We start from the raw sequence: 10,335 nt of genomic DNA, 5'->3' as shown, positions 1-10,335 counted from the left end.
CCTCCCTATTCCACCAGCTCTATGAATGTACACCTCAGCCTGAAGCTCTCCGTGACCCACCCACTCTCTTCCTGTGCCGTGAATACTTGCCATCAGGCAGGCGGGTCATGAGTCAAGAGCTAAAAAGCAAAGTGGTCTAAATGTGGTCTGGATGCAGCCAGCGTAATGGGTGTAAAGTAATTCAGGTTTCCCGCTACAAAGCTTCCGTCAGAAAAAGTCATCTTTGCAAAGTTACCCTTTCGGCTCTGGATCGAAGTAAGTTCTACATGGACAGTTCAGTTATGACCAACTCCAGAATCTCGCTGAGGCACAACAAAGGTAGAGAGAATGGGAATGAAGGATGCATTTTCTTCTCCGGCTTAACGAAACAGCAATTAGTAGGAAAAACAATGTCGCCAAATACATTAACATGCCAATCCTTAAAAAAAAAAAAAAAGCCTTCCACAGTGAGAGTAGCCACATGTTAGCCACTTTAATATAAAATGTGATCAAAACTCAATTACAAGAGTTCAAAAAGGCATAGAAAAACCAACGAGTTTCAATTTTATTACAAGTTTTAAAAACCTGGAAGTTTGAAAAAAAAGAAAAAAGAAAAACTTCTATGCTAATTTCCACCCAGGGTTAATATTTTTACAATGAAACTAAAAATCACCACAGGTGAACATGGATGCAACAAACAAGTACAATTTGCAAACCCAGGTCATAAAGTTACTAACAAAGTTAATGATCATGGTAAGGGACAGAAACCAGCTGATGCCTCAGTGACATTGGAAAGAAACCTCTCCTTGCCCTAGGGTGGAGAAACACGCAAACAATTCTGCTACAAGAAATTTGCATAGAAATAGAAAATGCTAGAGCCTTTAACCACAAATGAAATTGCAAAGACTCAACATGTTAAATTCAATCCAAGGAGCACCAAATGTTAATTTGGAGCAAAGGTAGGACTCCAACATTTAATTTCCAGCTAGGCAGCCAGCAGAGCCCAAGAATTTCAGGTGTGGAAATTAGCTGTGGGCGAACCTTAAAAACATGGTTTCATACACTGTAATTTTAAGACAATGCAGACATTTCTGCAGAATTGTTTAGATTTCAGAAGGGCACCATAAGGCATCAGGGTCTCTTTTCAAAGTCGCTCTCAAATCCTCTGGATTTCCAGTTGGCGACAATTACTTCTTCACAACTCAGTAACCTTTCACAGATCTCTAGCCTCTGCACGCGAGGCAACAAAATCCCGCTTTCATCTGGCCCTGATTAATGTCAGTCTGTAGAACGACTTGACATTAAATCCAGCCATGGCCCAAATGGCACAGAAGGGACCATTCCCTGGGCACGTCAACGTTTTCCCTCATCTCCTCAGCATGACCTGTCCCTCGATCGCTTCTCCTTGGCGCCCACCCCATGAAAAGGCTGCGATCCTGGGGAGAGGCACAGATGTCCATCTCTGGAAGCTCTACTACTGCTCATCTCCAGCTCCCCCTGCTGGGGGCCGAAGGGACAGTTCGTTGCAGAGTTGTAGAAACTTCACAAATTCAGTTTTGTGCGTGTTTACTTAATTTAAAATCTGGGACTTTTATAACCGCTCTCCAGACTCTTTCCTGGAGGGTAGGAGAATATGCAGCAACGCCAAAGGACACTTTATTTCTACAGGAAGAAAAAGGATTAACATACATAAGTCATTGTGCGCAAGTAATTTGTAACCAAATATTGAAATGCCCCAGAACCCTGCTTTTTTACTGACACTACCTTTTTCCTGCAAGAGAACCTCAAAGAAGTCGCTGGTTTTGCTCAGTGAACTAGAGGTCCCGACGTTAGTATACCTGAATCTCTGAGAAAAGCACCAGATAAAACTGTCCCGCTTTTTGAAGTAAAATAGTGACTAACTGAAGGGCGCACATTTCCACACCCTTAACCACCTGCTCAAGGTCAGATCACTGGCAGTTCCCTTAAAGGAGCTTATTTTGCTTTTCTTACCACAAAAAACTAAATTTTCAAGCAGGAAAAAAGTCTAATTACAAATAAGTGAATGGCAGCCCAAGTGAAGCTTTTACTATGATCTCCAATTTTCTGTTCGATCCACACTGCAGAGATACAAGGAAAACCACCATTTTGGTTCCCAAGTTTTATTTAAGAACTCATACAAAATATTCCAGATAAATGAGTTTTAATCCTCATCTTCCTCCTCTTCCTCGTCTTGGTTAATCTGGAAGTAACGCAACTCGTAACTCTCCTTGCTGTTAGCAACTACGCGCAACCAGTCACGGAGATTATTCTTCTTCAAATATTTTTTGGTGAGATATTTCAAATACCTGCAGAGAAAGAACACTTGAGAACTCCACCACAGGGCCCCCCAGCATTTTCAAACACTGCACCTTTTATGAAACCCATGCATTCAAATCATTACAATTCAGGGTGTTCTCCCACCATTCAAAAACGGCAAAGATAAGGCCAAAAGTATCAGCCACATTTCATTTAAACCGGCAATAAAAATGAGAACAGAGTAGATCTAACAGTTGTCCATTAAACACAGCAAAATACCTATAAAGTGGCTTTTAGTGACCACTGGAGAAAGATATCATGGTAGTAACTTAACAATTGAGCACACAATCTTAGTATCTTTTTATTGAGAAATCACTGGATTTCTGAGCTCCAAGTACTTCCCATACATCACACCTCATGGATCTGAACCTCCTTCTGAGGTTGTTCAGACGATCGGGATTGTTTCTCAGGGCTGCTGAATACGCTCACTTCTATGATGGACGCTCCCTACCCAACTCCTGGGGAAAAGGACGCCACCCTGCCCTGCCCTTGCTCCCTCTCTGCAAGTGAGCGCACTCAGTCTTAGTGTGGTTGCTGTGCCCTGGAGACCGCTAAGCAGTCATCACAGCAAACTGCTTAGAAAACTCACTGTTTTATCAATGCAGCAACTGGCTTCTGGGCTCAACATGCCAACTACACAAAGCCTACGATCTTGTTTCTTCTCTCACTTGTCTACTCTTGAGGCCCCGGGGCATCTTCCCAAAACCAAAAAGAGAAGAGGGAATAGGGGCGCCTGGGTAGCTCAGTCGTTACGCCTCTACCCTCGGCTCAGGTCATGATCCCAGAGTCCTGGGATCAAGCCCCTCATCGGGCTCCCTGCTCCGCGGGAAGCCTGCTTCTCCCTCTCCCACTCCCCCTGCTTGTGTTCCCTCTCTCACTGTGTCTCTGTCAAATAAATAAATAAAATCTTTAAAAAAAAAAGAGAGAGAAGAGGGAATAGAACACCAAGCCAACTCACTGCTGGGCAAATTAACCTTTCCAAACCTCAGTTTCTCCCTCTATGAAATGAGACTCCTGATACTTACCATCTCTTCCGACCGTTATGGGGACTAAAGGAGATGCACAGGCAAACTGGCCTATTAGCAAGGACCCAAGTATTAATGAACCCCAACAGACTCACCATCTCCAAGAAATGAATACTGTTCAACAGTGTTACTTGTCAACAAAGCAATCTTCACAAAGATGTGAAGATCTCAGTTCAATTCTATCCTCTTTTCCCTACATAAAAATAAATCAATTTGGTCGTTCCATCTAAAAAGTATTCTTTTCTGTCATTTATTATTTCTACCATATAGTATTCAGGTAAGGTGGTTAATTTCAGGTGGTTTAAAATTTGTCATAAAAGAACGTTGAGAAACTAGGGAAAAAGCTACAGAAGTGCAGAGACAAGAAAAGGTCCTCGAGTAGGAACACCTAGAATGCTACAAGACAGTCAAACTATCGTCACTGAGAGAGGCAAGCGATGAAGACGAAGGCTCCAGTCTCCCCACACTGGGGACAAACCTGCATCTGTGAAAACGGAAGGGGTGCTACCAGCCATTCTCACGCCAGGTTAGTAAGCAGGGAAACGGGTCACAGAAGATCACAGCATCTCCCCCATGAGCTCTGCGAAAGCCCCAAGAGTTGTAGGCTTTGTACGCCCTGGAGACCCTGTGGTTGCACCAGTCTCTCATGGTATCAGATCTCTTTCTGCACAAATAAAAGAACTTGAGCCAGGCAGAATAGGAAGTCACTTCTTGACCGATAATAATTAAAGCTAAAAAGCAAAGGCTGAACTATACTCAATTTGTCCTAATCCACCTTCAAATCTCCCACTACTTGATTCAGTTTGATTGAAAGTTCCTAAGAATATGCTGGCTCTGGGCTAGGAGCCAGGTATAAACAGGTCCGATTCCTTATAACCACCGTGTAATACCGCAGGCTAAGTGAACTGGGGACTCTTAGAAAGAAAACGGGCCCACAGGAATTAAAAGGATGGCTTCAGTCTAAACTGAGATCTCAGAGTCCTCACCCAATGATACTAGCACTTACAGGGAAAATAAGTAGAATTAAAAATGAAAGCACACTATGGTGAACACTGAATAATGTAGAGAATCAGTGCCTAGGCTGGACACCTGAAACTAATACAACACTATATATCAACTACATTTCAGTAAAGCTCCTCACTGTGATCTAGAGACAAAAGAAGCAATATTCTCATTTTTAATACTGTCTAAGCAAGTCTGAGCAACTCTACTGCTTGAAATACCTTAGTCTGTGAAAAACGAAATTTTTAAAACTATCAAAAATTGAATGCTTTTAACCCCCATAACATTCATTCATTCACTGCCTCCTTGCACTGGGCCCCGTTCTAGGAATTAACAGCTGCAGCAAAGCCCGAATGACTCTGGGGCAGCAGTATCCCTGTGGGGTGGGGGCGGGACTCAGTGCTAGGGTGCCGGCAGGTCACACTCATCTGTCCCATACCTTTTGGAAAAAGGCACCTCAGAAGTTACAGTAATCTTGCTTTTGCTCCTTTCAATTGTTACAACCCCTCCACCGAGATTCCCAGCTTTTCCATTCACTTTGATTCTCTCTTGAAGAAACTGCTCCTGCGGAAATCGTCAAATCAATCAATTAGTGAAGTGAGAGCTCCACCCACTCATTAGACTCTTGTATGTTTTTATGCTCCTAACACTGAACAAAGTTGTTTTTCAAAGGTTCAGTCTTTTAAAAAAATTATAGTCAATCTTCACCTATTAATACAAGGTCTGAAATCTAAGAACAATTAGAAAATGGCACTATTCACCTTTATCTCCGTGTAGAACATGAAAACATCCCAGCATGAACACACCTGATGGCTTACACACGAGGTCAAATGTGCCTTTATACAAAAGGCTTGACTGAGAAGCCAAAGTAAGACAAGACAGGAAACCTAGGGCCAAACTGTTAGAAAGTACCTACAGCTTCTGAACCTAAGAAGTATAAGGCACTGTTCTCAGTGCCATCAGAGGAAGGAGTCTTCAACCCGGTACAAGGAGCAAAACATGCAGAGACCCAAACTCTTCATCAGCTCAGGGGCCCTGTGCACGCACAGCACAAGGACAGCAGTCCAGGAGCCCAGAGATGCTAGTCCCCCATGGAAGCCTGGACGGGTCATCCAACTGCATGGACTTCAGGGGTCTCTGTCAAAAAGGACTCTGGGAGCGCCTGGCTGGTTCCATTGGTGGAGCATGCAATTCTTGGTCTCAGGATCTGTAGGTTTAAGCCCCACACTGGGCATAGAGTCTACTTTTTTTTTTTTTTCCAGATTTTATTTATTTGACAGGGAGAGAGTGCGAGAGGGAATGTAAGCAGGGGGAGTAGGAGAGGGAGAAGCAGGCTTTCCACCGAGCAAGAAGCCTGATGCGGGGCTCAATCCCAGCGTTCTGGCCTGAAGGCAGACGCTTAATGACTGAGCCACCCAGGCACCCCGGAGCGGGCAGAAGGAAGGGAAGGAAGGATGGAAAAGAAGAAAGAAGATAAAAATAAAGAAATGTTTGGTTTTCTTGCTCTTGCAATATGAAATCCCTTTCAGCCCCAAACCCCTATAATCCTCTTTAAAAACTCCAATACAGGGCGCCTGGGTGGCTCAGTTGGTTAAGCGACTGCCTTCGGCTCAGGTCATGATCCTGGAGTCCTGGGATCGAGTCCCGCATCGGGCTCCCTGCTCGGCAGGGAGTCTGCTTCTCCCTCTGACCCTCCTCCCTCTCATGCTGTCTCTCATTCTCTCTCTCTCAAATAAATAAATAAAATCTTTAAAAAAAAAAAAAAACTCCAATACACTGGGGTGCCTGGGTGGCTCAGTTGGGCAAGCATCCTACTCTTGGTTTCTGCTCAGGTCATGATCTATGGGTCCTGGCCCCATGTGGGGCTCCAGGCTCAGCAGGAGTCTGCTTGTCTCTCGCCCTCTGCCCTCCCCCCAGGCCTGTGCTCTCTCTCTCAAATTAATACATAAAATCTTTAAAAAATAAATAAATATTTTTTTAATTTAGGGGTGCCTGGGTGGCTCAGTCGTTAAGCGTCTGCCTTCAGCTCAGGTCATGATCCCAGGGTCCTGGGAATCGAGCCCCGCATCGGGCTCCCTGCTCAGCGGGAAGCCTGCTTCTCCATCTCTCACTCCCCCTGCTTGTGTTCCTGCTCGTGCTGTCAAATAAATAAATAAAATCTTTAAAAAAAATAAAAAAACAAAATAAAAATTAAAAATTCTTCCAATACACCATATGTTAACTGAGCACAGGGTAGAGTGACTAGGTCAGAAATCCTGACATTTGCATCTGAGACTCATAAATGACTCAAGTTTTTTATCCTACAAAAACTTCTAGAAGGAAAAATAATCACATATACAGGTGAGTGTAGAGAAGGCAGAGGGAAAGGACACCAGGGCAGGGCCATCACAGACACAAACTGGAAGAAGCCACAAAGGTTAGGAGGGAAAAGAGGCCCCAGAGAAAATAAGTCACTGCAAAGAGAAGAGACTAAGGAGCCGATTTGGGGACTTCCTGGGGACAGGGTCACAAGAGGTTACTGGAATTCCATTCAATGGAATTAGTGGCCACAGGCTGAGTCTTTAGGTTTTTTCACCTGAAATTATTCTTGTTTTAATGCTATTATCTTGGCAAGGAGGAGCAAATGAGGAGTCAGGAGGCTCTGCACAAGAAGTCTGAACCCCCAGGTGTGGCTACGGAATAGGTAAAGAGTCAACCGCTAAATGGGGCGCCTGGGTGGCTCAGTCATTAAGCGTCTGCCTTCAGCTCAGGTCATGATCCCAGGGTCCTGGGATCGAGCCCCGCATCGGGCTTCCTGCTCTGCGGGGAGCCTGCTTCTCCCTCTCCCACTCCCCCTGCTTGTGTTCCCTCTCTCGCTGTGTCTCTCTCTGTCAAATAAATAAATAAAATCTTTAAAAAAAAAAAAAAAAAGTCAACCGCTAAAACCACGCTGCAGAGTCAAAATGTGGGAATGAGGTTAATTTTTCTAGATATAACTGAAATAGAAGAATATTGGGGGATGAGGCCAAATATAGGAGCAAGGTATCAGTACCAAGCAGGGTGTGGAAAAACCAAGCTCCAATTACGAGTCAGCACGCAGGATATTTTAACATAAACACTGCAGCTCTGATGCCTAACAAAATGGGAAGCTCGAAGAAATGCTGCCATCTGTCCAGCAGTCAGGCCTGGGGGAGGCAAGCCCTCCTCCCGTGAGGATCAGGGCCCAATGCTTATGCTTAAACACACCCAAGTGCAAAGGGGGCACTGGGTCCAGTGGAGTTTGCTGTTCCCTGGGAACCTGTAAGTAAAATCATTTTTGGAAACAAAATGAAAGAGGGAGAAGAAACTGAGGTAGTTCTCTAGCACTGATGTTTACTCCTCACCACGGACACACGTGAGAGAAAGCTAGACTTAGAAACAAATAACCAGACCAAGTTCCAAGGTTGTGCAGAGCCAGAACTGCAGGGCTGCCTATGAGCCTGAGACCGGAAATGTGCTCTGGCAGGTAGGTTTTCTCAGCAATATCCCAGAAGGTTCATTACTGTCCTGAGTGGCATCGAGGGTGCAACTTACAAAATTGGCAGCATCCATGATTCCATCTTCTACAGGGTGGGTGCAGTCAAGGGTAAACTTCAGAACTTGCTTCTTTTTTTTGCCCCCCTTCGCCACAAGCTTTTTCTAAGAAGGTACACAAATGATAAAGAGATGAAGGCACAACCAGTCCCCCCCTCCCCCAACCACCAAAAAGTTAACAAAACCAAAAATGCCTAAGATGAAAAGCCCATACAAATGCAAAACCTGTGGAGCTGTGCTCCCTCGCCAGGTAGCCAAGCAAGAGACCTGCCCGGACACTGTGCTCTGCCCAAGAGTGTCCAGGGGCAATACCCAAGATACTGTTCTGCAAGCTTCGGGGCCTGGAGTCATGCCCTTTTGAAGGACACATCATTCTAGCACTCTTGGCCCATTTACACTTTCCAGCCTCTCCAATCTATGGGCATGAAGGTCTGTTATCTTTCGAACCACAATACAAGGAACATTTCCTTTTATTTACCATAAAACTTCCAGAACGAAGTGTCACTCACTTTATTCCAGGATTAGGGCAGGCATACAAATGCCTTGCATACCTGAAACAATTTTAATCTGAAATGAATACTTGTCCTAACTCTCCAGACTCAGGGTCCCGATCCAGTTAAGCTGTTCTCCCTTAATCCTATCTCACCTACCTTCTAGGGAACCGAATGTCCTACCAACACATCTATCCCAGTTGGGACAAGACAAGGCTAAAACTTAGGTTCTAATTACAACACACTATCAACTTCTGGGTTCTGATTTAAACCATCAGTCTGAGCACATCCTACAAGCATCCAGTTCCTTTACTCTCACAAAGCTTCCATTAGTCTTCTCCCTCTACAAACTCCAACACCACTAAAAAAGCATCTGTACGACTTTACCCGCTCACCTATGCGTCCACTCTAAAAAGCCTTACAGAATCTAAAAAGACTTTCCCAAGAGCACATCTGGTCTCCCTTCCTGTTTAAAAGAACTTCATCTAAAATTTGACTGGGTCAACTTTTCAAACATTTAGCTACTGCAAGCTTCACTGATCTCCTTCCAAGACGTCTGTTCCCAGTAACCATCAAAAGGGTCGCTGTAAGATCTAGCCCCGACCTATACAAATCAGCTAGTAAAAGACCCGCCCGCAAGGGGCTCCAAACCTTCCATCACGGTTTTAAACCAAAGGCATACAAATGCATAGGCATTAAAAACCCGCTCGGGCAGAAAGAGTTAGGTGAGCCGAAAATGCTAACAAGGGTGTCCCGACAAAGACGGGGGGGCAGGAATACGACTTGCTCGACGCAACCTGTGAGGACGGCGAGCTGCAGGTGGAGGAGTGACATGAGGGCGCCACACGGCCAGATCCCCGCCCGGCTGCAACCGAATGGCGCTGGGCCTTGCCCTGGACCAAAGAGGGTCCGTACAGGTGCGCCCCGAGGAACTAAGTTCCTCCACGGACGCCGCGAGGGTCCTCCAACCCACGCCTCTCCCTGAAAACGAGCCGGCCAGGCCACCTTCCCGCTGGTCCCCGGGTCCCGGCCGTAGGCTTCCCGGACGCGCGACTCCCGAGGGTGGCGTGTGCCCTGCCTCCTCCCCGCCCTCCGCCCAGGTAACCAGGCCCAGACCCCGGCTGCCTCACGCCGGCCGGGCCCCCAGGGGCCCAGGTCGTAGCCTGGGCGCTCCAACTCCCCGCTGGCCGCAGAGAGGGGCCCGAGCCCGAGCCGCGGCCTCCGAGAGCTCCGGGGCTCCTCTCGCGCCCCAGGCCGCGGCCTCCTCCGCCCACAACGTGCGGGGCCCCGCGGCGGCCCCGGTTCGCTCCAGCCGGCCTGCCAGCCCAGCCCCGGCCGGACCCTGCGGAGCGCCGCCCCGTGCGAGCCGGGCAGGAGCCGGGCCAGCGAAGCCCACGTGCCTGCCCCAGAGCCGAGGCCTCACGCGGAGCCATACTAACCACGGGCGCCATGGCGGCAGCGGAGGCAGAAAGGGAGGTGGGCGCACTACGCAGACGCAAAGAGCCCGCAGCGCGCAGAGCACGCAGGGCTCAGGCCGTACCAATCGCTCTGCCACGCCCCTCGGCCGCCACCGTCTCGTCCTGTTCTGTGCGTTCGGGGAGCGATTGCTTTTCCCCGAATGCAAAACCCGTCCTATTGCGGGCCGGGGGGGGGGGGGGCAGGGAGGAAGGAGGCCGGGTGGCCTGTCCCACTGCGATCGGAGGGGGGAGCTAGACTGGACGAGCCCAAAGAGAAACGAAGGGGTTCGCTCTACTTTTTGAAAGTTTTGGAAAGAGAAAAGAAGTAAGGAAATTCACGAAACCATGTATCACCAGCTAGTGGGATGGGAATCGAACCCACCCACTTGGGGAGGTGAGGCCTTTCTGGTCCTGGGGTACTAATGCCCGAGATGCACTTTGGCTGCTTCCTACCCGAAGTGCCCAGCCTTGAAGCAGGTACCCAGGGGCTGT

General features: G+C 47.3%; 1 protein-coding gene across 1 annotated transcript; it reads right to left on the bottom strand.

Moving 5' to 3' along the window:
* Positions 1–453: 453 nt before the first annotated feature.
* On the bottom strand, positions 454–9,970 carry RPL22 (ribosomal protein L22). Its single transcript, XM_045898835.3, has 4 exons — positions 9,826–9,970; positions 7,896–8,000; positions 4,783–4,907; positions 454–2,306 (listed from the first exon to the last, which is right to left on the bottom strand). The coding sequence occupies exons 1-4, from the start codon at positions 9,835–9,837 to the stop codon at positions 2,162–2,164; spliced, it is 387 nt and encodes a 128-aa protein (XP_045754791.1). The 5' UTR covers positions 9,838–9,970; the 3' UTR covers positions 454–2,161.
* Positions 9,971–10,335: the final 365 nt, after the last annotated feature.

The sequence above is a fragment of the Mirounga angustirostris genome, unplaced genomic scaffold (assembly GCF_029215605.1).
Source record: "Mirounga angustirostris isolate CCGP_5_RB_7025 unplaced genomic scaffold, mMirAng1.0.hap1 SCAF_4, whole genome shotgun sequence".
Taxonomy (NCBI): domain Eukaryota; kingdom Metazoa; phylum Chordata; class Mammalia; order Carnivora; family Phocidae; genus Mirounga; species Mirounga angustirostris.
Note: the sequence above shows the minus strand (reverse complement) of the source record. Positions and strands in the feature narration are given on the sequence as shown.

Excerpts from the sequence above, each read along its gene's own strand:
- RPL22 (XM_045898835.3), bottom strand. Across the intron at positions 4,908-7,895 it reads TCATGGATGCTGCCAATTTT|GAGCAGTTTCTTCAAGAGAG; the intron begins GTAAGTTGCACC and ends CGATTTCCGCAG. Across the intron at positions 2,307-4,782 it reads GAGGTGCCTTTTTCCAAAAG|GTATTTGAAATATCTCACCA; the intron begins GTATGGGACAGA and ends CTTTCTCTGCAG.